A 27,595-nucleotide genomic window follows, 5' to 3' on the forward strand; every position below is an offset into this window, starting at 1 on the left:
TTTCAAAAACCAGCAACTTCATGCCTTAACAACACTGAGATACAAACTGTGGGACCAGTAAATGTCTGTGTCCAGTAAGATCGCGCTTCACAGATTTTTCAATTAGTAATACAGCAGCCACAGAAATGGGATTATTAGTTTTAAAAATTATTGTCTTAAAGAGTCTTTTGTGTGTGTATGTAAATCTTAGACATTATTCTTCGTGTGTTGTTCATATTATATGAAATGGATAATTTTTAGTTCATTCAGAACTTAAGTCTTAAGCTCTGTACTCCCCTTCATGCCCACTTTTTTGGTCTTTAACAGGTAAATTCTTAAATAGGGGGTTTTTTAGTTTTTAAAAAAAAGAATCTTAATTTTGTGATTTCTTTTCTTTATATTTGCTTTTCAGTTTGTGTACATGTAACTGTAAATTAACAAGGTCAATCCAATATGAGATTTTATGACCAGTCTATGTGTAAATATTCTTCTAAGCATTATGTAGTTAACTCTTATGAGAGCACATAGAACAAAATACTGCTTTACAAAAGTAATAGACTAAAAGTAATAGACTAAAATACGGTTGGATTCCTTATTGGTTCAGCATGTAGCATTTTTATTTAAAATAAGAAGAGTAAACAATTTTTGAGATTAGATTTCTTTGATTGCATCTGCCATTCATTATAACTTAGTTTATCTTAGGTACCTGGTTATTTGTTACAAAGGAGTGTGTAAGGATTGACTGCAACCATAGTTTCAAGCTGCTGTTTCATCTGGTGTCTCTACATTTAAGTCCTAGGAGTTATAGATGTCTAAAATAAGGAAAGAGGAGGTCCAACTTGAAACAGTGGAAAGTTTGCAATGGAGAAGTATTGACCCACTGCTGATATATATGAAGTGCTCTTCTGATTTATTCTGTGGTTCTATAATGTAGCTACCTGATGTACCTAGACCAGGTGGGGTTCTTTTTAGTTCTTAGCTGAGGTGGATTTCTCTGAAAAGCACAATGTTGGTCTAAGTGGTATTATAAATTCTGATAGTGGGCAAGTCCCATTTTACAGGCTCACAGCTACCATCCCCTAACTACTTGGAGTTGTGGAGGTCCTGAAGGTACCCTCTGCTAAAAATTTTCTATTTTGAGAAGTTCGTCTGAAGGGAACAACAGACATTTGTGATGTGAAGTGCAGACAGGTTTGTGCAGCACATGTTTTTGATTTGTCAGGTGATCTCAGAAACAAACCAAAGTGGCAAGCAACACCAGACTTATCATGAAGTTAATTACTCATGCAAGTCTTTTAAGGAAAACATTTGTTCCTCTGCCATGATTTCAGGATTTATTGCTGAAGCACAGCTAAAACCTATTTATCTCCAACCTGTAGTTGAAAAGGTAGAATGTAAGTGTGCACAGGCTATGAAATACGCTCAGGTTGAGGAGAGTATATCTGTGCCCTGACTCCTAAGCATGGAGCTGATGTCATGCTGACACTGTAGATAAAGCAAGCTATGTGTAGCCTAGGGACTTCTGAAGTGCTGAAAGATGCATCTCTGTGTAGCAGAGCTGGAATGTGGCATTTTGACTGTCTGCAGCTTGAGTTCCTTCAGAAACAAATTTAATTTTGTTTTACTGGAAGCTGTACAGCTGAAGCTAGATGTGTGTTTGGCTCTTCTGGGAAGAGGGCAGGTCTTGATAGAACTCCTGCTGAGCTGGGCAAACTGGTTTGCCCAGAAGAGTTGAGGTTGGCAAAGTAACAGGAACAAAGTAGCTTTCAGGTACACAAGTCTGGCTAGAAAAGTAGAAAAGGGGATGACTAACACCAGGGAGACCCCTTTGGCTAGATGGAAGATAACATGGGCACCGGAGAGCCCATTCAGGCATATCAGGCTGACACTGGCTTCCATTTGAGTTTATGAGAAACCTGACTTCTTGGACTGCTGGGAGGGGAATAGCAAACCTCTGGGTAAACGTAATGCATGTGAAGTCTGTAAAGCCCATCTGCCTTAAAAAATATATGGGCCTATGCTATGAAGAGGGCCATTTGGTAGTAGTTTCCAGCACTGATCATGGACTACTTCTTGAAGGGGAATCTATAGATGCCAGACTTGGGTCTCCTCTGCTGGCTACTAAAGCACGGGGGAGTTCTGGCATGCCACCACCCCTGGGGTATGGCACCAGATACAGGGCAGTGGAAGAGAGGCCACACAGAGAATGGGGAAGTGTCAGGTGTGCAGGTATTCTGTAACTGAAATGGCTGTGATAAACAGAATTACTGTAGCAATAAAGAACTACACTGCCAGTTCCATGGAATTAGGCTTCTGAACCTTCATTGTGAATACAGTAGGTTTTAAGAGGGGATTTATAGCAGCCAAAACTCAGACCTGATAACAAGATTGTATCTCACTTGTTGGTTTAATCTGCTTGGTTATCCCTTCAAGGCTGCTTCTTCCTGACAAATTAATTCACAACAACAAAACAAACAAACAAAAAAGCAACCCCCCCCCCCAAACCAACAAAAAAACTCCAAAACAACAACAACAACCACCAAAAAAAAAAAAAAAAAGACAACCAAAAACAACCAACCAAAAAGGAAGAAAAAAAAAAGGCAGGAGTCCAGAGACATGTCTGAGCTTTTCAGAGAGAAAAAAACCCAAAATATTCAAAAACATCTGAAATTTAACTTTTTGCTGGTTTTGGAGAATAGATCGTACCTTTAAACCCTCATATAAGTGACTTTTTACACAGGCAGATAAATATAGAACAAGGGGGAATGGTTTCAAACTAGAAGAGGAAAGATTTAGATTAGATGTTAGGAAGAAATTCTTTACTGAGGTGGGTGGTGAGGCGCTGGAACAGATTACCCAGAGAAGTTGTGGATGCCTCATCCCCAGAAGTGTTCAAGGCCAGGTTGGATGGGGTTCTGAGCAACCCGGTCTAGTGAGTGGAATCACTGCCTGTGGTGACATCCTCCTTCCATTCAGGGATTGGAAATAGATAATCTTTGATGTCATATCCAGTCCAAGCCGTTCTATGATTCTATGATGTAAAGATATTGCTGTTTACAGTCAGAGCTGGGTTTCATGTTTGTTTTGTGAACTGAATTTTTTAGTATCTGAAAGATGCTCCTTGGTCAGAAGCTGGTTTTCAGAGAATCTCCTGATTACACTGTTTTTCTTACAGTTGAAATAATGGTACTGTTCATGCATGTTATGGGCAAGTAGGCACATGCAATGTTTCTTCTTCTTATGCTAATTAGCTTCCATTACCCAGTAATGAGGTTAAATCTGAGTTTATATTTTAAGAAAGAACCAGCATATTACTGCCGTGCATACTTAAGAATGGGATTGAATACATTTGCCCAGTTTTGGCAAAAATTTGTGCCTACTTTGTCTGAATAAAGGAGAAATTTTGAATTGTCATAAGTCCCATGAAGATAGCATATATATATATATTATAAAAAAGCTCCAAAACATTTTCCATGTCCAGCATGTCTCTACACATTATCTTTTTTGAACTTGAACATTACAGCTGTCTTCCTGCTGTTTAGATTGCTTTAAAACACTAAGTACTACCAGCCACATGCCTAATTGGCTGTGTGTTATAGTAAGTTTAGTTCTAAATGCATAATACCTATAACTTCGTAGGGGGCCCCTTCAGTTTACCTTGCAACATTTTTTCTCATGTTGCTGTTGAAGTTCACAGAGGAGCTGCTTGAGCTGTTTGTGCTGGTGCACATGGTGATGTTTACTTCCTGATACAGTGAAGCCTTTTCTGCCTGGTGCCCAGTAGATGACCTTGAAATAAAGTCATCTGCAGGGTGGGAATGTTAATTTTTGATGAAGCAGCAAACCACAGAAGGCAGTGAGAGTCAGGAATATGGTGTGGGTAGCTTCTTTCACTCTTTCTGTCAACATTCTCTTCTTTAATTATTTTTAAATTACAGATATGTGGAATCTGTAAGTGTAGAATGAGGACACTGATATCATTATTATGTGCTTTGCTAGGGATGTTACAGTGCTCTAATAAATTACAGCTTTGCAAAGTAAGTCATATTGGTTTTCTTAGAATACTATAGTTAGTGAGAGAAACTAGCAAATGCTGTTTTCTGTTTTCACCTCTTTGTTTCCTAGTGTTTAAAGACAAAAGCTTTGTGCCAGTGTTGTATAAGTGCCACTGTGTTAATTCTTTGCTGCTTGACAGTATTTGTGATGGGTGTTAGCTGCCTGGATTTGCATCCAGATCACTGTTAGGATGATACCACATTAAACTGAGGATTTCTTGATGTTCTCACTTGTTTGTTACTGGAATTATGGTACGTGACTAAAAGCTTGTTACTGTTAATTATTTAAGAGCATCATCTCTGGGGGATGAAAGTAACAAATGTTAAGATAAGTACTAGTTATTATAACAAGGTTTATAAGAGTGTGGCTTTTGTTACTGGAAAAGAAAGAGAGTTTTAGGACTACTTTGCATAGTAAGAAACACCTTTACACGATACATATAACTCTGTAGATAAAGCAGTACATCATAATGCTAGTGGGTGTATGTTTGTTCTCCGTGGGGTGTGAAACCTCTCTAAGTGCTACAACTCTTTTGGTCCTTCTTAACCTTGCCTGGAGAGGTAACTATTGTGTATCTTGCAGCCCAATTTAATGGAAGTGGGAAACGGCAAGCATCTCCTTCTCCCTCAAATGACCAGCACAGGCAATTAAGAGCACCTGGAGGAGGCTTTAAACCCATGAAACATGGCAGTCCAGAATTTTGTGGGATCCTGGGAGAGAGAATAGATCCAGCTATTCAACTGGAAAAGCAGATGTAAGTAAGCACAGTAATTGCTCTCTAGCTCTTTGCCTCCCCACTTACAGGAGCAGAAAGTGCCCAGATCCTGCTGTCCAGCTGCCCTCCTCAGTATCCCTTGTGCTCACAAAAAAACTACTCTTTTTTAATCCTGCTAAGTGTAAGTAACTTTTGTGGGGGCAGAATAATCTTAAATGGGAAACTCCTGTTGGGAACAGTGAATTTTATCTATCAAGTATATGCAGGTATTTCCTTTCAACCATGTTGGTTATATTGCATTTGTGAAAAAAATTGTATATCACATAGTACAAAGCCTGCTTTAAAGCTGCCTTAGTTCCATATTTTTGTGGCTTCGTAACATGTTTCTAATATATCAGACATGCCTTGCATCTGGCTGTGATACTCTTTCAGGGAGAGAATGATAAGACCACTTAAAAAGCTTTCGGAAAAAAGACTTATCTCTGCTTTGGTGGTGTCAAACTTGAGAGCGGTGTTCAGAGGCAGTTTCATCAGCTCCAAAATCAGGTTCTCAGAGAATTCTGTGGAGTGAATGTCTGTATCCACAAAAGTGGCCCTCGTGCTGCCTCATTGTTACCCTTCCTTGAATGATTTGGACAGAGTGGCTTGTGTGATGGAATGATCCACCATCCTGTGTCATACCAAAGGTGCTGCCTCTTAGAAGGGGCCAGAACTCCTGTTACACAAAGAAAAATCTTCATGTGGGGCAATTTACACAGGTTAGACTGATACTTGTGGGCACAAAAAAGCCAGCGGATTCATGAAGTAAAGAAGGAAACTGTGTCTTGAATCCCTGAAGGCAGGCCCACTCCAGAAACTATCATTCTACTTTAGATGCAGAATTTATTTGTACAGGGGAGGGAGGGCAGAATTTTGCATGTATGTGAATGTGTGCTTTGTGAGAATACTTTGTTCCTGAATGCTGGTGGTATTAAGAGGTTTAACAATCCTTTTGCATTTCAAATCCTCAGTAGGAGAGAATCCTCTCATTGTGTCTGAGAGCAGGTAGTTCCAGAATTCCTTTTCCTTTGACATTCTATTTTCACAGGCAGTATTTGGAAGCTTAAGCTTGAAACAGAGAGTAATATCATCTGTGTGGTGTCATGTTCCATCTAATCAACCTCAGCCTTTGAACCATCTGCTCATTGACAGGTTGTGTGCTTATCTCCAACACAGGAAGTAGCAACCGTTATTGTGAAATACTGTTAGATAAATAAATGATTAAAAGGCTATAAATTTGACTGTAAATTTGGTCCTCAGACTTGGTAGTTCCAGCTCACCATACTCGCCCCCCAAATACATTTATAATACTGCAGGAGGTTGAGTATCTGTTAACTAATTTTTGACTCATAAATACATTGTTGTGTAGTTTTCTTTTTCAGTATAGTTGCAGTTACATGTAACTGCAATTGATATTAACCACTGAAAAACTGCAGAGCTAGTTCTTCTTCCTTTAATTATTCTAATGTCAGTGACATGAGGTTATTTTTGATTCCTCAGAATGCAGGATCAAACCTGAAATGAAGGCACAGTTAACGATAATGTGTCAGAAAGTGGAAGAATTTAGATTTATTGTACCATAGATTATTCATAATAATTCAAGTTGCTCAAGTTTTAGTGCTGTGAGACATCTCCACAGCACTTGCCAAACCCTTCCATCTTTCTCTACAAAAACAGAGTCTGTTTCTGTAGAAAGGAGTACACAATCTAGAGGAAAGGAAGCACAAAAGTTAGTAAATGGATAGCTAGGTTAGGAAATTCCCCAAACAGGCAGAAATACCAAGGTGTGTTAGGATATCAAGAAAATATTTTTAGTTACTTGTGATTAAGGAATTGGAAACTATGAACTTAGTTCATAGTTCATGGACCCAGGGGAATCAAATTAATTTGTTCTATTTCCTCAATAACAGTACAAAGAAGAAAGTGTGTTCTGCTGTTTCCATTGTCTTATTGAAAGTGAATCCCTCCCAGCCTTATAATCAAGATCTGGTGGTTTCCTGTTTTGTTCTGACCAACTCAGAAGCAGAGTAGCGTTGTACATTATATGAGCTGTAATAACTGATTATACTTACTTGTATTAATTGATGCTACTGTCCTGTCTTCAGTGGAGCTGTGGCCCCTAGGTGGCTGAAACTTGATCATTGACAAAGTAAGGGACATCAGGAAGAGTGTTATGTAAACCATAATTGGGGTACTTACAGTCTTGGGAGGAGGTCTTGAATAAATGTCAAAGTGTGTGATTATTTTTGAATTCTGCTTTAATTTGCATTGTGTGCCTATGTTTTTCTGGCTATGTTAGGAGACATGCAGGTTGTCCTGTGTGTTTGCATTGATGTCTCTCACAAGCTGTCATTTCACTTTTTTAAGATCATATCATTGACCTTTGATGCAGACCTTTTCTGCACAAATACCTACATGTTGACATTCAAAAAAAAGCACACCCAGGGCAAACAGACCCAATACAATTGAAACAGCAAATTACTCAGGAATTTAAAGCTGAGTACAGCACTATGCTTATCTCACTAGCTAGCAGGAACAGGAGCAATCTGAGTGTCCCATTTACATGGGTATATGACTCACAAGCAATTACTGGATACTGCTGTTTACTCTCAGCTGTAGCCAAAACAGCTTCCATGCATCCCATCTGAACAGGTATGAGTCAAATGTTCTCTCATCAACAGTTGTCTTCATACTTTGCTCTTTTACTTCCAGATCTTAAAAGGAGGTTTTTCTTTCTCAAACCAGCCTTGTATTCTTCTTCCATGAACCTCTCTGAGAGCTGGGGAACACCAGATCTGAAGAATATAAGAAATACTTCCCTCTGAATATCAGAGTTTGGGATATCTCCCTGATTTTGGCAAGGGGGATATAAATATAAAAATATAAAAAATATTTTTATTTGGCCCTAATATATTTCTAGCTAATAGGAATAGCTTTTAAATTAAATTTTCCCAAATCCACTTTCTGATTCACGCTTGTGTTAATATTATTCCCTCACACTCAGAAGACAATCTAGTCTTTAAAGTGCTTGTTGACAAATACCTTTCAGCGGTAAATATCTGAAGGGAAATAGGGAGAACATTGCCTGAAAACATTTCTATCTGTGTCTCTATTTTTATGAAGTGGTGAAGCGCTCAGGGCCTCCCTTAATAGTTTGTTGTGAATATACAATAGTATAACCTCCTTTTTGTTCTCTCTGGTGCAGACTTTGGTTGTAACCAAGCACACAATGAATTTTTAATTTGAACCCCAACTCTTTTTTAGCTCATTCATCAGCTTTGACAATGAAGCTGACACCAGCACAAGGTAGTTAAGAGCTTGACTTCTGTCAAAGGGTCTTTATTCACTTACCTTGTAGCTGGAGCATCTGCCTTAGAGTTAATTCAGCAGAACAAATGGAAGAAATTTTTTTACACAAAGCCAGCAACAGTTCCTGGTAAGAATAGGCAGAAAGCACTTCTGATGTATACCTTGAGAGACATGGTAGTGTCACACTGTGTTTCAAAGTGTATCTGGCAATTGCAGGAAGGGAAAGATCTTCCTCAGAGGTGCAATTGACCCAGTACAGAGCCAGACACATAACGTTGCTTGGGAAACTTAAGGGAAGGGTTGAAGCACTTACTTGGGGAGTGTGACATTTTAAAAGCTGATATAGAGCAGCATGTGCTGAGGAGGTTGTTTGCAGTGGTCAGTTTAATGAAGGACACACATCTCCTCTGCCGATTTCCCTTTTTTCCCTGAATTGATTACACTGGCTACACAGATCCACGGAGGATTTGCATAAAGCACTCTGAGCTGCCACAGATCTGTTTAGAACATGTCATTGTTATAGATCTTCACACTTTATCGCTTTTCTCCTTCCTCAAAGATTTATTTTAGAAAATCTTTTCGACTGTTAACTGTTCGTATTCTCCACGTGTGATTTTCTGTTTGTTTGCTTTTGTTTTCTTTTTGTTATCTGGTAGTTTAAAAACTGATCTGCCACTGGGATGAAATAGAGCAAATGTTTGTATCATGGATCTGCTGCTTACGAGACAGATTATGTAATGTGTTACTCTAAATGGGAATCTCTTACATAAAAACCGTACACCAGTCTTGATGCATGCTGCATCCTGATCTTTTTTCTTTCAGCTGACAGGAACTACAGGCCTCCAGAAGTTGTAATGTTAACTTTCAGATAGTGATCTCTATCTGTAATTTGTTAGATCATGAAGATATCCATGTGATATTAATGACTATTCATACCTAAAGAAATTAAGTAGTTGAAAGCACTGTGAGTGGGAATATTTGTGTATGTATTAATCTCTCTGCTTTTTTCTAGATGGTATCATGGAGCAATCAGTCGGACAGATGCAGAAAACCTGTTACGTTTATGTAAAGAGTGTAGCTACCTTGTAAGAAACAGTCAAACGAGCAAGCATGACTATTCTCTTTCACTGAAGTAAGTACTTGTTAGTAAAACATAATAAATGTAATTTATGAGCCATAACTTCTCTGGTGCAAGAAGAGATTATCCAGTTTGTTGCTGTACTGGTTCATCTCCAAAGGGCAGAGTTTTGGACTGTCAGCCTGCATTGTGTACAGTCACAGTCCTTGAATTAGTACCTTCCAGTCTGGGGATGTTGGTCTTCATTTGGTGCCCACTTAACTAAATAAACTTGGATTAATTTTATTCTGGCTCTGATTTGAGATACTCCTGCTGCTTATGTTTTAGGCTGAATAAGGAACTGTATTATTCGGGAATTTTATTCCTTTTGGGTTTTTGTGCTTTACTGGAGTAGAGATGTACAGCATTGCTACTGTTATTGAAAGTAAAAAGCCCAGGATCAAGGATGAAAGATCTACAGAATTAGGAAATGAGCATTGTTCCAGTTTTAGCAGTGCTTTGAATTTGCCTCACCTACCTTAGGCTGAGCAGGGTGAATTACAGATGTTGTGTTCAACGTGTCATAGAATGTACTTTGGGTTGGAAGGCATGTTCAGAGACCATTTAGTTCAACCCTTTGGGCCTGGGCAGGGTCTTAAGCTCGCTTCAGTTTCTAGCTGAGGAAGATTTTCAAGGTTTTCTGTGCAGGAGAAAAAGAAGCCCCTTGACCCTTTGTATAAACTGTACAGGTTAAAGGGAACTGCTTCCTTTCTTTCTATCTTACAGGATAGGGTCTGATATGGAACCTACCCTTTCAAGTAGGTCTGGGACACAGGCCTACTTACCTTTTTAACCTTCTGCCAGTTTGCCTTTTACACTGTTTCTTCATGTGTCTGAAGACACAAATTTATTGCTGGGATGATGGTGATATTGACAGTAGCAAGAAAAGTTTTATGAGTAGTACTGAAAGCTGATCCTTTTTTACATTCATAGGTTCATTAGAAACAGAGGCCCACACCTACTCTAACCTAGTTTGGTCTGATTGTCTAAACAGTAAATTTCAAACTGGTGTTATATCCCCACTTTGGGTTGAGAGGAAGTGCATCTTTTAAACTAGTTTTAAGATTCTTTTCTAAGACTTAAATAAAAAAATATTTTGTAGGACTGTTTTCTAAATTGTTATTCCTTTGCTGTTATTTTTGGGATTTCTCTGTAATGCAGAGATTTGCCTTGAACTGGAATACACTTGCTTTAGAAGTGCAGTTCAGCTCCTGTTGTCTCTTTTATCACTTGATCTGCTTATTCTCTGACACAATTGGTCTCTAGATATTTTCGAACATTGAAGCATTAATGGCATGTGCTTTGGGTGTAGGCTTAAATTTTCCCTTAAATTCATGGAAGTCTTGGAACAGACTTTTTTTAAAGTATTTCACTTAATTCTTGCATCAGCCCAGTAATTTTTGTTACTCAACCGAAGCACAACTTCCAGAGGAAAAGGTGACAGTTAAATTTATATTTTGCTGTTTTGAACAACTGGGTTCAAGCTCTTAGTATCCTTTTGTAGTCCCTTTGCACAGGACTACAATATTCCCTCTTAGTTTGTGCTTCTTGGGGACCTTCACCAGCATGTGTGAATCAGCATTTTTTTCAGTTAAATATCATACATATCTGCTTCAGGGGAAAAGGAAGAGTGACACCCTGATTTTGTATTGAGATTAAGTAACAGTGATTTAAAGTCTGTACTGCAGCTTCATGTGGCAAGCTTTTTCAAAAAAAAATAAACAAACATCAAAACCCCACCAAAACAACAAACAAAAACAATAAACAAATGAAGTCCAACACACACACACAAAAACCTAAAGAACCACTCAAACCACTTTACTCTAGTTTTTGGGGTTTCTTTTCTCTAGTAGCAAAAGGTTATGTTTCCCAAAACACAGCAATGAGAATCTACCCAAATATTATCTGTATTTGAAAAGTTAAAAGATGGTAGCATTTCTCATTTTCTTTTAATATAACTGAGTATTGCTCAATGGAGTCATCTCTGTAGACTTTCTTTTCCTATAGCAGGAAACCTTTCTGTGTTCTGTGGACTTGGAGAGGGCCAGACAGGCTTAACTTGCATGGGGAATTTGTGTGAGATATTTGTCTGATTCAAATTCCAAAAGTTATCATTCCAAATATAATGAAACATCAAAACAGCTTCATTACCAAATTAAAATGCATCTGTACATAAAGCAACCATTGAGGTTGTTTAAGTTGCTCATGTCAGTGTCTGTCATTTTGAGATACTGTAGTTTACCCAGGGACATTTAATTGCACGTGGATTGGCTATCTCTGCAGGCATCAGAGAAGGTATTTTTGATGTACACATTCATGCGTTGCTCATGTCAGAAACACGGAATAATTATTGTTGATGACAAGTGTTTGAAGCTAAAAGCATCCTTCTATGGATTGTGAGAGAGCTGAGCCTCCTTGTCAGTATTGTTTAAATTCTCCATAGCAGAAGAGGGAAAGAATATGATCTACCTTCCCAGAACAATATGATCCCAAAGGCCCAAGGGGCAGCTGTACATTCTCTTGTACCTCCTCCATCAGCCCTGCATTGCTGCATTGTTCCCTGTGTTTCCTCTTCTCTGTATTTCTTCAGGGTTGTAGATGTTTGGCTCATTCACACCCACCCACTCTTTTATTACACCTAGTTTTAGTTGCACAGGGCTGGGTAAAAACTCTGTTGTGACCAGGAATCCTGCTTTCTGGCTGCCATTGAAATGTCTAGTTGTGATTTCCTTGTCTTAGACCTGTTCTTTACTATCAAGCTGGAAGTAGATGTGCAAAGGGAAGAGAAAGAACTATTTCTTAAGTGTTTTGGGTGTTAAGCTATTACTTCACTGCACATCAAGCTCTCAGAGGTGCCTATCTAATGTAACAGTAGAACAGGACCTCAGGATAGGGTTACTATGTTTGTCTTGCTCATTGAAGACCAACCACTGACTGGGCTCTACTAGGTAATCCTTTCAAGTCACAGTTTCCCCTTTGCAAGGCCACGGACCTTTTCTGCTTGCAGTATCGAAAGCCTTTGTAAGATCAACAAAGGTTACATAGAGACCTTTGTTCTGTTCCCTACGCTTCTCTTGCAGTTGTCTGAGAACAAATACCAGGTCTGTGGCAGATTTTGGAGCATTTAGGTTGTCCCCCCAAGTTCCTTAAAATGATCATCTCACTTCATGAGGATCAGCGTGGCCAACTCAGATATGGTGACACACTTTCTGAGCCCTTTCTAATAACTAATGGTGTGAAACAAGGCTGCGTTCTCACACCAACCCTATTCACAATCTTTTTCAGCGTGATGCTCCTTGGATGGTATCGGCAGGATACGATTCCTTCTGCGTTCTCTTTTCTCTTCAATGCTGTGTCTGCCGGGCAGAGGCCCGAGCACAGGCCCTGGCACAAGCCCAGCGCTTGCTCCACAACCTCCCTGCCCTGGGACGGGGGCGGAGGATGGGAAGGAAAACGGAGCTGCCTGGGAGGGAACGCCCAGCCTGTGCCTCTGAGGCGGCACTATTGGCAGAGAGGGCTGTCCCTCGGAGCATGCTGAAATACGGAAACATCGCGTGTGATGAGCGTGGAAAATATCAGTGTTCTGCTTTGACACTTCGTTTTCAAGAACAGACTACATAGTTTACAGTGTAATCATGGCTGGGCTTCGCGAACGAAGATTTGGGAAGGGCTCTACCCACATTTGTTGCAGGCACTTTGGTGGCTAAAAAGGCCAATATGAGATAGACACGTCCAGTTGCAAAAGGCACAGCAGAAAGACTCCTTAGGTGGTATATTCTGGAAGACACGATTCTTTCTGTGTTGTCTTTTCTCCTCAAGGGTGATCCTGCGTGTGTTCTCAAAGGAAGTAGCAGCGTTATAGGTGGTGTGTCTCCAGGCCTCCCGATTTGAGGCCAGAGTAGACCAGTTATGTTGATCATTATGGCCAAGGCTGAGATGTTGTTTCAGGGAGTCCTTGTATCTCCTCTTCGGGGCTCCTCTCATGTGGCAGCCAGTGGCAAGTTCACCATAGAGGAAGATCTTAGGGAGGTGGTGGTCCTTCATCCTGGAGACGTGCCCTGCCCAGCACAGCTGTGTTCTCAGCAACATGGCCTCAATACTTGTGACTGCTGCTTGCTCTAGAACAGATGTATTGGTCACATAATCTGACCAGTGGATGTTTAGGATTGTTCAAAGACAGCGTTGATGGAAGTGTTCTAGGAGTCGCAGGTGGTGGCAGTAGATGCCCCATGATTCAGATCCATATAAGAGAGTAGACAGCACTATGGCTCTGAAAACACTGATCTTGGTACTTTTTTTCAAGTGTTTATTTCGCCAAACTCTTTTATGGAGTTTTCCGAAGGCACTGTGTGCCTTTGCTAATCTGTTGTCTATCTCTCTGTCAATCTTACCGTCCGAGGAGATGAGGCTGCCTAGGTAATTAAACTGCTGGACTGATTTGAGTTCTGATTGGCCAATGGTGATATGGGGATGAAGGAAGACTTCCTGAGGTGGTGGTTGATAGAGAACTTTGTGTAAGGGGCACCATGTTCTCTGAGGCTGCCTTCTTTGTGAAGGCAAACTTCGCTGAGAGCAGCAATGTCGATGTTGAGACGTGACAGTTCATGGGCAATCAGGGCAGACCGGTGCTCAGGATGTCCACTATCTGCAGAATTGAGCATGGTTCTGATGTTCCAACATGCTAGAGTTAATTTGGCTGCACCTCTGGAGGCAGGTGTATATGCCTTTGTCTTTTGATCTTTGTGTGACTGCATTTGTAGATGTTGATACAGGGCTTTGCAAATGCGGGTAAGGCCTTCGAGCCTGCGCAATGGATTTTTTAGGTGAGACACAGTGTGTGCTGAACTGAGCCCACCCTTTAATCCTAAGGTTCATCTGCTGGGGCTGAGAGAGCTTGGACAGCAGCAGCGAGGTCCTCAGGACATAGGTTTGTTTAGAGTGACCTTCTCTTAGATGGATGGCCTTACAGGGCTGAACGAGCTCCATCTGCCCGGGTTTGGAGTTGTCCTTCTCTTCTGTGTGTTCTGGGCTCCCCCTCTTGTCTCCCACGATGGCACAGTCTGCACCAGTGAAGCTCCCCCTCTCTCGCTCCTTTCCACGCCCAGGACTGAGCCGGGCACGCTGCGCCGAACGCACACGGCCCGGGGCCCACTAGAGACTAATGCAAACCAGCATTAAAACAGTCACATAGTAAGTAGTGTATCAGACCTCATCTAAGATTACTTGATAATGAACAATGTCAGTAACTAAAGAGATTAAAATGTTTTGTTGAAACATCTCTAAAACTCAATAAAATTTTAAATTTAGCCTCCACCTTACAAGCTGGCTTCAGTTTTCAAAACTAGGTGTTGTAGTAGACATTGACCTATTAGAATGCCTACATTACTGTTTATTTTCTTAAACTGAAACAGTCTTTCTGCTGTGCCTTTTGCAACTGATCTTGTCTATCTCGCCTCTTTAGCCACCAGTGTGCCTGTAGCAAATGTGGGTAGAGCCCTTCCCAAATCTTCGTTCGCGAAGCCTAGCCATGAATTTTAGGTTAGGATTATCTCACCAGTTCAAACTGTGAGTAAAAATAGCAGTGGGCATTACTTTCTGCTCTGTCACATAGTTTCTGCACAATCATAGCCACTGGAATTACAGAGCTGAATTCAGAGAGGATGGTGTCAGTGACATCGTGATCCTGTGGACTCATAAGCACGCATGTGGTTTCTCTGAATAGCAAAGGGATCAGCAAGCAAAGTTTTTTTTTGTCAACATGATCTGTGGAAGCAGTCCTGTTTTCCAAAGCTAGGTACATAGACTTTGGGTAGTTCTGGATTTTGGATGAATGCTAGACTTGCACCTTTGAGTTGATTTAAAACACACAATATGTTCTTGTAAGTAACTCTTGTGATATTGTAAAAACGACAAGTTTCTTCCTGTCAATATAATTTGTAAAGAGATAGTGGGATTTTTGATGGCTCTCTAAATCAGCGATGCAATGAAAATATTTAAAAGTGTATTACTAGTCTGCTGTCAGCCTAAGTAGTACTGACAGGTAATAGCCAGGAGGCTGTTAGTAGACAGCAGGGATTCTGTCACTTCTACAGAGTGCCAACAAGCTGAACATCCTCACTACCTTCAAAGCAGTAGATAGCAGCTGATTATAGAGAATGGAGCCTGGGCTCAATAAGGTGATCTTCACATCTTGGGTGCAAATGAACACTACTAGCTCTTGCTTGTAGGGGAAGAGACATTGTTTACTTTACCATGGAGACAGTGTCTGCTAGATGTAGAATGACGGCATTGTGTTTCTGTGCTTGAAAAAGCAGAGCTGAAACAGAAAAAGCAGTAGACAGGCCATCCTCTGAATGCCTCCAGTAAAGGATTTTTTGAAGTTTTTTTCATCTGGGGGAAAAAAGTGAGTTTTTATTTTTCAGAGGTTTTAATTTATTTCTTTGTTGCTGTAGATTGACATGAAACATTATAGGTTTTGTTCAAAGTGACAGCATGTAATATAAACTAAAATCATGAATTGGAAAAGCATTTCAGAATGGAAGAACAACACAATATGTGTTTTCTACATTGCTAGAATTTTTTTTTTCTGATGTTACTGCAAAGCTGTTGCTTCTTTTTCCTCATTCAAGTGACATTTTGTCAAAATTAATGCAGAAAATCTGTTCTGACAAAACAGCACTTTCTTCAGCAAAAACAGTTTTCAGAAGGCTTGGCCAAACTTTTTGATTGTGAGCATAAATGATGTTTCAAAGCCATTAGCATTTTCTGGAAAAAAAATACTAGGTTTAATACCTAATTAATATTTATTTAATGTTCTTTTATCACACTTCAGGCATAAGATCAAAAAAACCCAAAGTCTGTTTAGCTGTCTGCACAATTCCTTTCCCATCCTCACTGGATTTTGAAAACTAAAGGAAAACGTGTGGGAAAGTTGTAATTCAAAGTCACTTGGTTTTATGGTTCTGTTGCCAAACATTTTAAACAAGGTGTGACTATTAGTCATATATCAAGTACTATGTCTGTGTAAACATCTGTGCTTGAGAGTTCCAAAGCAATTTGGTGCAGGGATTAGCAACTAGCAATTCTCTCCTTCTGTATTTGAAACTCATGGTGTCATGGTTTGAGATAGCCCCAAAATCCAATTCCCTAGTCCTAGCCCCCTTCCCCGTCTCAACCTAATGTGAGATGGTTTTTTCCAGACAAAACACACCAGACTCCAAATGGGGGAAAGGGAATATATTACAATAACTGTACAAATAAATACTATAACACATTATACACATGATCACAACTATCTCTACCATGACATATAGTATTTACAGTGGATCAGATCTCTTCTCCCCTCCAAATAAAAGTCCAGGAGGGAAAGAAGGACAGATCCCTTCCACATTTAGGGCAGCAGCTCCTCTTCTGTCTTCCATGCAGCAGTAACTGGGTTGTTGTAGCTGGATCTCTTTTCAATACACACAAGGGGGTCTCCAAGCCCCTTGGCCCGTTGTCTCCAAAACGAGGGTCTTTCTCTTCCGTGGACTGCGTAGCAGGGACAAGTTTGTGTCACCATGTCATACCACGAAGCTCAGGGGTCTTCGTGGCAGTCCCTTTCCTCAGGGGAGTCACCCCTGAGTCAGAACATCTTGGGCAGCATTCAGTTGCAAGCCTTTGCCTCAAGAGTTCTATCAGAACTCCTGTGCTCTGTCTCAGGCTGCCAGGCTTGGCAGCAGCAACGGGGGGGCCAAGGTCAACTCCCCCCACATTCCATCTGGCCGTCCCGGTCCAGCTCCGGGACATCTTTTGAGCTTCTCAGCTCCAGTGCTGCATGTCCAAAACTCTTCTCCAAAATAGGAGTCCATCTCCCTCTTTTTTCTCAGAGGGATCTCAAAGGAGTTTGGGGGAGGTCTGGTATTAGTTCTTACCCCCAGAACTCTGTAGCTCTGCTGCTGACTCTCCTTCTTGGGACAACACTGTGTCTCTCCTGCTTGGCTGTAATGCCTCTGCCGCATCTTATCTGTCCTGGCTCTTAGCCAGAGTCTCCGGACGCTGCGTCTCTGCTTTCTGCTCTGTCTCCACTGCCCAGGATGGAGAGAAACATCTCCCAGCTTAACCACAAACACTTAATCCAGTCTAACACTGTTCCAAGTCTCTGTAGCCCCCAACTGGGGCTGGGGGGCCCCGGAGGCCCCAAGGGGCTCCGAGCCCCTTTCCTCGTGGCTCTATAACATGGCCACCTCTCCACAACAACCAAAACTACAACTTTTCTCTTCCGGTGCTTGTGATATGTTTACATTTTTTGCAGGAGCGCACATTGGACAGAACTTCACAACTTCCAGGGGTTTCCACCCCTTGGGGTCTACCACTTTTTTAGCCTCTGGGGGAAAACAACTACACATTGGAATGGTTGCAAAAAGGAAAAGGAGAGAATAAAATAGAAGGGAAGAGCAGTAGCAATGTTTTGTCAGTGGTTTCCCTCAATTGAACTAAAAGTTGCAACATTTGAGAAACTGCAGTGACGTTCAGAATTCATAAAGTAGCAGTATCACATACTAGGTCAGGTCCCAGCATCTTCTCTTGCAAAACATGTATGTCTCATCTCTTCACGATACTGGCTGTCATCAGTGTTCACATATGTGAATTTGGAATTGTCATTTAGGTTCTCTTCTTTGAAAACCTTGGGCCTGGCAGGTTCTAATAGGTATTGCTGTTGAAAGAACTGAGAAATCAGCATTCCAAAAACAGGTCTTCTCACTGTCAGGCACTTGTTCAGGTAGACTCCAACAGTGCTTCAAGACCTAAGCAGAAAACTGATTTACAACCAGTTCAGCCATGAGGCTTTTCCCCCGTTGCTACCTGAAATTTCAGTAATGTCTTTGCCTATTAAAATCAGAGCTTAAATCAAAAGAATTTGGAGGACAGGAAGAGGGAGGAATATGACTTCCAGGTTCCTTTCTAACAGTGTCCCTTTAATCCTGGTCACTGATCTAGCAGCAGTAGTACTGTTAATCAAGGGTAGGTGCTTTCTGCCCTTACCAGTTACTAAAGGCACTGATTCTCTGAGTCCAGGCATACTAGAAGAGGGGAGTCTGTGACAGAAGGACAAACTTCAAGGGCAAACAGAGAAAGAGAAACAACACAGAAGAATCCTTACTGTAGATGTGAACAGTTTCAAATCTTATACAGTTGGAAGTGTTTAATTCAAGGGCATAGTTTCAAGGTGCTAAGCTGACTTTCTTCCAACTTAATTTGTTCTTCATTCTAGAAGACAAGAATTGTCTGGTTTGATATTTCTACTTGCAGCTAATGACAGATCAGTTCACTTGAAACAAGGAAGGCACATAGCAGATTCACAATGTAATTTTTGGAAACTAAGAGAAGGCAGAAAGGGAGTGAAGGAGGAAAGTATTTTACACAAAATACTATGAAGACCTACAAAAGGGAAACTAGATTTTAATCTGCTCTAACTGTGAATGCTGATGAAACACCACGTTTGCTGAAGTGGAGAAGATACAAAGGGGGTAGGACATGAGACAGTGGGAAAAAACTGCTTTTCAACAATCAAAATCTTAGGTTAGGTGGCCGTCCATGTCCTCACAGTTTACCAACAGACTGTCTTGAAAAGAAAATAGGAATTAGTGCTTGACTGAGAGCTGTTAGAGATGTCACTGAATAATCAGAGGAGATGAGAATGAAGATGACTGAATAACTGGATGAAGACAACCTCACAGTTTTTCATCTGCACATGACCAGTTGGCAGTTGAATCATCTGGGATATTCCACAGAGATCCTGGTTAGCAGTTGGTTTTAACAGAAAAGCTGTGTGCAAATAAAATCTTGAGCTTTGTTAGTCTTAGGCAGTCAGCTTTCGATGGCTAAATGAGCCAAATGTCACATTATCTTTTACTCATCTTCACAATCAGTGTGGTCTTTCAAAAGGCTGACCTGTCATGATATAGCAGAGATGGTTTTTTTTGTTTGTATAATTTTGGCAGTCACAGACATCATATACTGTAAGCTCATTGACTGTGGGATACTCTTAGAGAAGCAATAAATGTCTGTCATGAATATATGGCTTGTAGCAGTTTGTTTACATTAGATGTGTTGTCTTCCATTTTTAAAAAGGCCAGAAAGTGTCTTTGCACTGAAGTGTGCTAAAGTGCACTTCTGTTCTCTAATCCTTGCTATACTTCTAAGCTTAGCATGCACCTGCAATTCCATAGTTTATCTACACACTTTTAAGGCATGCTGTAGCAAAGCAGATGCATAGGGAACTGGAGAAAGAAAACAATACCTTTGTCCTCATAATAAGTGTTTAAGTCACCCTTATTTAAGGGGAATAATTTGGAGAGCAATTATGACTTGAGGGATATATTTTTCCACTAAGAAATTGATATTTAAAGCAAGATTTTAAGCATGTAGAGCTATAATTACATTGCCTGCAGTGTTTTCTGCCCCCCAGGAAGGCTCACTTCATCAGAGAATTGTTGAGTACATCTGAAAGACATGAGCTTAGTTATGCTACAGGTATTTCCAGAGGGAGTGCTGCACCTGCTAACTAGAAAATGGCATATTTTAGATAAGCTGTTTTTAACATGGCATGATTTGTTTTCCAACTGTGGCTTTCTGTGTCATCTTAAATTGTGGGGGGTTTTGCTGACATAGACCAACTCCAGTTTTAACACTATTGCCTTTGCCCCTGGACACACTTGGAAGAGATAATGGCTTGGAGCAAGAAAGTTAGGGATTGGGGGACATCAAGCAAGCTGTAAAAACCCTCTAGGCCTCAGCTAACATCTTGCAGTGTAGGAGCTGCTCCTTGCTCTTGTGTTGTTGGGGCTAAACTCTGCACTCTAAAAATAGCCTATATGTCGTGCTGAAGGCAGCAGACACTGAAGGGTCACTTCTGGAAAGAGTTAGGTCAGCTTTATCACCTACTGTACTGTACAGCAGGGTGGGTTCTGCCCGTCAGAGTGGCGTTGTGTTGGATGGGTTGCTTTGGCAGGAGCAGGCAGGGCAGTTGCCATGCCTCTCTTCTCTTACCTGTGTAATCATGAGCCTTCCTCAGCATGACAGTGCACTGTGCAGGCAGGCTGGTTATCCAGGAATTTATTGCTTCTGCTGTGGAAGTCACACCATGGTCTCTGCCTGCAGAAAGACTGCAGGATAGCAGCCTGTGCTCAGAACAGTGCAGCATTATGCTTATCTGGGGAAGTTTTCCCAGCTGAAGCCACCAGATTATGCACAGAGACATGTTCTGGGCACTTATTGGCAGGGTGGGATGTGTAAGGTCTGTCCTGAGGCCTCTATAGGATAGAATGGGAAGGTCTTGCCTAAGCTGAGCAGGGCTCATGGCCAGCTTGTGTCTACAAAGGGACCCTCAGGCCTCTGACAGGCCAACACCAATGATATATTTGGGTCCAAAAGTAATGATTAGCTATAGTGAAAATAGTTCACAGGAAAACATTGATGGGGCTGGGAGGGGGGTGGGGCATGAGTGAGGAAAGGGATTGTCTTGTGGCACACATCTGGATCAATTCCAGGGTGACACAGCCTTGCACTTGGATCCAGGCAGCATAGGCGCTGAGAACAAAATACTACCTTAGCCTGCCTTTGTGTTGGACTGTCCGTGGGGATTTGCAGCTAGCAGTCACTCTGTCAGTCTGGCCACTGTCTTGGCCTGTGAGCCAGCAACTACTTGCACTTTGTTCTCCTACATCCCCCTACATCATGGGGAGAGCCTGTCATGGTGCTGCTTCCTTACGCACAAGCATGAACTACTGTGAGGAATCTCAGCTGGACCGAGACCCCTGATATAGAACGAAAAGCTGACTGAGAATGGAGGCCTTGGTCCTGTCAACATATTGATGCACTCTGAGAAGAAGAGAAAAACATCAGGAGAAAGCTGTCCCATGAGAACAAGGGCTTATTTTGAACAGAGTGGCTGAGAAAAATATAAACATTAAAGGAAAACAAGAACAGATGTGCAGAGATGTTGTGAGAAAGTAGAACTAAGAAAGTCCACCTATCAGCTGTAAGAATTATGGTTTGTGTATTTGAGTTGACCTATCTGTGTAATATACGTATGCCTAAAGAGCTGTATTTAAAGAGCTGTAAACTGCAGCAAACTAACACTTTGCTTTTCTTGCAGGAGCAGTCAAGGTTTTATGCATATGAAATTGATGAAAACCAAAGAGAAATACATCCTGGGCCAGAACAGCCCTCCCTTTGACAGTGTTCCTGAAGTCATCCACTACTACACCACAAAAAAGCTGCCTATCAAAGGAGCAGAACACTTGTCCTTGCTCTACCCTGTGGCTGTGCGGACACTCTGATAGCCTAATCTCACCCCTTCCTGTGGATGGGAGGTGAGAGGTAAGATGGGTTGCACTGAATACATTGCCAGAATTCAGAGTTTGAGTCTATGATGGAGAGTGGCAGCGTTTAGTCTGGTGAATGTGGGCTCTCTGCAGAGTTGCATATGGGACCGTGTGTATGATACTCTTGTGCTGAAGCATGCCTCTAGAACTGTGTTGCTACGTAAGAGAAAGAAAACTTATTTTAGTGCAAGGAGAGTAGATAACCTTCCCAGACCTTCTTTGTGAATGAAAGTGCTTCCCAACAAAAGTTGCTCCTTCATGTTTTGAGAAGAACCAACAAGTTCTTCTCAGCAGTAAAAAACCAACAGCTTCTATTCTTTTGCTACCCTGAGAAACTTCTCCATGAGAAAGAGTAAAATACTCTGAGGGATCCTAGCATGTTCTTGATGGACCTGAGAAGGAGCTGCTTAGCAGACAAGCCTCTGGCTCTGGTCACTTAGATTGATGGATTTGGGATTTTTTAGTGCAGTTTCTTGGGGTAGTCAAATGTTGAACTCCTATTAGACACATATATTAGGAAAGGGTTCGGAGCATACCGAAATCTGAAACCATAACACCATTGAAAGCTCAACAAAACTGATATTTATTACAAAGAACTGGCCAAAGTAAACGGGAACCTGAGAGAAAGAGAAACGAATGAGGAAATATGACACCCTACTCACTCAGGCATCATTCATGGGGTATCTTTCCAACTCCAAATACCATAAAATCCTCTGCAGCAGCTGCGTTTTTCAGAGGGTTAGCAGGCTCACACGTAGCAGGCGTCCCTGCTAAAGACAGCTTGATCCTTCGTGTGGAGCAAGCTCACCCAAAAAACAAGCTGTCTGCTTTATACAGTCAACTGATTACATCTGCCTAGGCAGGTGTGGCCAGCACTGCCCCGCCAGAGGTTCTCAGTCCCACTCCCTTGGTTGTGTGCATCACTTACTTCAGTGCATGAGTGAGATCTTTGGAATTTCCCTTCTACGTGCACACTATGCTTTGGGGGTCTTTCCTAATTGAGTCAGGAGTCGTTACTTCATCCCCTCCTCTTCGGTTTCTCCTTCAGATGTCCTTGGCAGATGATGAACCAATCACAGAACACCAGTTAATACAGTTTATACAAGAAGCTCTCTCTCCAAGGACGAAGTTCCCGTTTTATCAGTGGACTTGGCAGGGAAAATATAAACTCTTACAGGTGGCTGGGCCAAAAGTATCACCATCCCTGATACAACACACAATCTTAAAGTAATTTTGTGAGAGTGAATCATGGTCAATTACTTATGAATAGGGGATGTAATTAAACAGTAGTTATATATTTTTATCCTTTTTGGTACAATAATCTCTTAATGTTTACTATCTTCATTTGCAAGTTTCATTCGTAGGTACAGGCAGCTAATTCTGTTTGGGGCAGTTACACCATAATGTTTTAAGTAGTTAGGATAAGTCAGTTTGATATGTGGGTTACTATTTATGCATGAGGGTGGCCAAAGGCTTTTATAAAACTTTAGTAGGCAAAATCTTCACTTGCTCATTCGTCTGGATCAAACGGGTGTCCTACTGATACAGCAGACTAACGTGTGTGTCACACTGCCTTTCCACGAGATGGCTTTTGCAGCTGTGAGAACTGTGATATGTAGCAGAGCAGAATTTGTTTTTCTGGTCTACCAAGCCATTCTTAAAACACAGCCCCTTTGACACATACCTTCTGGCCAGTGTTCTTTTTCACCATGAGCAGAAGCCTCCTGCTGTATTTCAGTCACTGTGAGCCAGAAGTACTGTAGAAGCTGCTCTGTGTCTTAGTCCTGCCAGCTCATTGCCTTTCCACTTGAGACATATTTTCTACATGTTCTGTGTGCTCATTGAATGAGATAAGTGAAAAATTATAGTTGTGCACAAGTTGGAACTGGGGAATCAATAGCCTTATAGTCCTCGTGTTGAACCATCTCCCACATATGTCTAGAATGTCATGCATTAACCCATCAGCTGTTATAGTAGCAAACTGGTTATATGCAGGTTATGTATTTTACAGACTGCAATAGGACTGTGAAATTGTGTGCTATTTAATTCAGCTTTCTTAGCTACTACTATTTTTTATGTATGCTTAGAAAGAAGTGCAAATCTGAAAATTGTAATGGAATAACCACTTACTGCCTGTAAAAGTAGTGCTTCATTGTATTGTCTAATCTGATAAGAATCTCAAGGATGACCCATGTAATATCACCGGTGCTAAATGTTCTGTTTCCTTTTAAGCCTGCCTTATTCTTTATGTGACATCCAATGCAGATTGAACAGGAGTGGATCACACATATGTGAATAGTGTCATTCTGTGCAGCAACGGTAGTGGGTCAGACTGTCCCTGTCTCACCCAGAATCTGAAGCTGCATTGGAATAGGTTCTCTGGTTTTCCGAGAGAAGGGTGACCCAATGGAGAACAAAGACAACAATCTTCTCCAAGTGAAACTAAACACCCCCTTTTTCATGTACTCACTTACATGCATTTTTTATTTCCCTAAAGTCTTTGCAGAACTCCTTATTGTCTTAACATCACCCAATTGACAAGAGCATACAGGCACTTTTAAGTTAGCATATTCTCTCAGCAGAGTAGGAGTTTATGAAGGTGGCAGAGCTCACACAGATTAGGAATCAGGTGTCATCTGTTCTGAGTCCTTGTGGGCTCTGGCAACACTATCATGCCCTTTGGCACAGAAACATGTCATCTTTCTTCTTTTGCATGTTGAATCTGACATTGTTTCTGTTCCATGGTCTGCTTTTCTTCTTCTTTAAAGGAAAAAAGAGTATGCCCCTACTCTGTCTAACAGCAATTACAAGTAGAAACCAACAGCATCATTAACCAAGGCCTTGCCTGGCTTCCTTAAGCACTTTGTCTTTAATTCATGGGGATAACTATTGTATCAGACCTGTCTTGTCAGGGGTCTGATCAAATGTCAAATGAAGCCAGCAGGTGCCATTTTATTGCTGTCTGCAAATTTTGGGTTGGGATCCATTGCTTCATACAACTGTGTATACAGCTTATTACAGCTTCAAGGATCAGATCAAAGTTCTTGGTTCAGCAAGAAGAAATCATCTCAAAAGTATTGGTTGTCCATGGGAAGGTTTTTTATTATTTTTCTAAAAGACTTCTAGAAAGTACTGAGTAATTGCAGAATAAATAAAACCAGGATTTTGTTTGCACTGTAATGTTGTCTTTGTTTATTTAAGTGATTGTATGATATTTTTCCAGTGAAGGAATATTCTTCCCAGATTTTTTAATGTACAGTGAAAATGCAGTGTGGTAACAGTGTGTAGTATTGCATTTAGGTGGAAGATTTTGTAGCAATGATGCCTATATAGCACATTAAAAGTTTATTTTAAAAAAAAATATAAACCTCTCTCTTTTCTTTCTCTGATTGTCATTGTGTACTCGGATTGCCATGAACAGCTAATAACTGAAGCGGCCTTTCAGAACAACTTGTGTTTGTGTGTTGTGAAAGTAATCATTAGGTTATAATCTGCTTTGGAGTCTGGAAAATCATATGTCTCAGTTCTGCCCTGACTAATTCTTTTGATAATGTGCACCTTTACAAGGGCTGACACGGGTGCATGTGTGAATGACATTGCTGGTGGTGTCCAAGGAATCCATTTATTGCTGCTCACAGCATAACACTGGTGAGTCACTTTTTGCAGACTTTTTGCAGAGGTGTTAATTAGGCTTCTATTTTGATGAGTATTTCACAGCTTGATGAAAGCTGTGAACATCTGTATGGCGGGTAGGAGAGCTCTAGTGGCCAAGATTACATTTCACAGGTCCTTCCATAATTGGAAAAACCATTCAGGTTTGTGGAAGTACAGTCATCACCATGGTTTCTGTATTTGATAACATATTATTCTCTTACTCTGAAATTAAGTCTCTAGAGACAGGATGCAAAGTGCAGGGCTGTCTTAATGTGCAAAGGTACAAACCACACATTTTCAGCTTCTCAAAGAACATGGCCTTAACCTGTGTTCTGAGGAAAACTTGAAGAATGAACACTTGTGTGCTGCTTCTCACCATTCCAAAGAGGGTCATGCTTTGCACTTCATTGTGGTGTCATGGCTCAAGGTGGCAACACAAACACTGTGTGGGATTGTTGGTGGAGTCTGCTGGTACCATCTTTTGTCCAGGCTCTGATTCCATTTTGACTCTGCTATACTCTGGTGTACTCGGTCCTCTGCTGCTCTAAGTTATTCATGCTGTCCTCAGGTTGTACTTAAAGTGGTGCCTGAGCAGAACAAGCGAGGTCTTAACACTTGTTTAAATAAATAAATCAAAAAACCCTCACCTAACACACTGCTGCACTATCTCCCTGCAGAGGAGAGAAAACAAAACAGAAATGAAACAGACCTCTCTGCACTCCTGGTCTGAGCAAGAGGTGAAAGAAATTAAACATTGGGGATCAACTGTTTTTCATACATTCTTTCTTTTGTAATGATCTGCAGTGATCCCACATAAAACACTGCAGATTACTGCCTTCCCTTACTTATTGCTGGAGTGCACAGCAGCTGAACAAAGTTGTTGATCTGAAATAAAGCGAATAGAAGGCCTACTGTAAAAGGATGTTCATATGTTGCAAGGGATGACCATGTACAAAATCCCTTTTTCTGCAGCACTGATTTCCTGTCTCAGGGCTTGACCTTACATTGAGAACTATGTATGGACAATTCAGAGTTGCTGTGGTGACTTCAGTGCTCTGTACCTTGTATTTAGTTCAGTCACAAGATTAGTCCAAACGGTGCCTGTGTTTTCAGGCTCCCTGGATTGCATTTATTGCTGCTGACAGTTCCAAGACACAAGCCTGAGGAAGCTTGTTGGCAAGTTGACCATAATAGCCTGCTCCCCAAGTCTACCTCCAAGAAGCAATGGTTCTAGCCATGGTGGAAATAACAACAGGATGGTTGGAAACTTAGTTGCAAAAGTCATGGGGATGGCTGAAACATGATAAGTACATGGAATTAGTCTATAGGAAGAGTTCCAGGATTGTTTATAGAATAAGGGCTAGATTGTGTGTCAGGCGGGCTGGGCCTTGCTGAAATTTGGCTATGAAAGAATAGAGAAGAATAAGGGAACCATTTAAGAGTAAACAACTTGTTAACTGCTATGAAAGTTGCAAAAGTGTCATGGGGAAAACCTGGAGATACTTTCAGAAGGGGCAGACTGTCAATGCTAGTGAGGCAAGACCCAAGTCTGAGACACCAAGAGAATTTGGATAAGTTTATCGGGAATCAGGCATTCTCTACCAGTCTCTAACTCATATTGCATAGGGTCTCTCAAGAGAGACACAGAAGAGGCCTACAAGAGATAGCCTAGAGGAAGAGATTATAAGAAGAGACCAGAGAAACCTGAGGAGAATGCAAAATACTCAGAAGAGGCCTCAAGCAAAACCCCGGAGAGTAAAAAGGGAGGTTACAGGAGTGCCTTGGGAGAAACAGAGGGGATCCTGCATCCTTACAGACAACACACAGTAGGGCTGGAACTGCTACACTGACCCTCCTGACTTCTCTCACGGACCATCATGTGATTTCCCACACAGGACAAGGAAGTTATGTCAGGCACCACTACACAGACCAAACCAACTTCTCCCCTGGACTGCCCTGTGGAACTGGAAGGTCATGTTACTCATTGTTGACATCACACATATCCACGTGTAAAGTAGTTTTGGGTTTGACTCCATTTAGACTCTACACTTTCAATTTGCTCTTCAACTGCAAAAACCAGCCCTGCGCTCCCTGTTCCTTATTAATTATTTTCAAATGCAAAGTTATGTGATATAATTGTATTAAATCATAATGAAAGGATTCTGGTTAGTAACTTCGTATGGCCAGGATGGACTGTGTTTTCAACCTGAGTATTATCAGCTCTGTGAAAGTAAGGGCCACGTAAACAATGTCTTTGGTTTTTGTTGTTCATAACCTCCATTCAGCACAAACATAGTAGATTTTCTCTGACATCATCTTATTAATTACCTCCACTAATTAGTTTCATTAATTGAGATG

The 27,595-nt window shown here is 41.1% G+C and overlaps 1 protein-coding gene across 4 annotated transcripts in view; it reads left to right on the forward strand.

Moving 5' to 3' along the window:
- SHB (SH2 domain containing adaptor protein B) overlaps positions 1–27,595 on the forward strand; it is an 89,133-nt gene that overhangs the window by 38,960 nt on the left and 22,578 nt on the right. The window contains exons 4-7 of one of the 4 annotated variants that reach the window (XM_064642500.1): positions 4,618–4,789; positions 9,111–9,230; positions 21,355–21,578; positions 22,632–24,950. In XM_064642500.1, the coding sequence (XP_064498570.1) occupies positions 4,618–4,789; positions 9,111–9,230; positions 21,355–21,538 (476 nt within the window). In that variant the 3' untranslated portion in view covers positions 21,539–21,578; positions 22,632–24,950. Of the gene's footprint in view, positions 1–4,617; positions 4,790–9,110; positions 9,231–12,500; positions 12,960–21,354; positions 24,951–27,595 lie in introns of those variants that run through there. The other 3 variants (XM_064642498.1, XM_064642501.1, XM_064642499.1) reach the window with 3 other exon arrangements.

Source organism: Pseudopipra pipra, chromosome Z, assembly GCF_036250125.1.
Source record: "Pseudopipra pipra isolate bDixPip1 chromosome Z, bDixPip1.hap1, whole genome shotgun sequence".
Classification (NCBI taxonomy): Eukaryota; Metazoa; Chordata; class Aves; order Passeriformes; family Pipridae; genus Pseudopipra; species Pseudopipra pipra.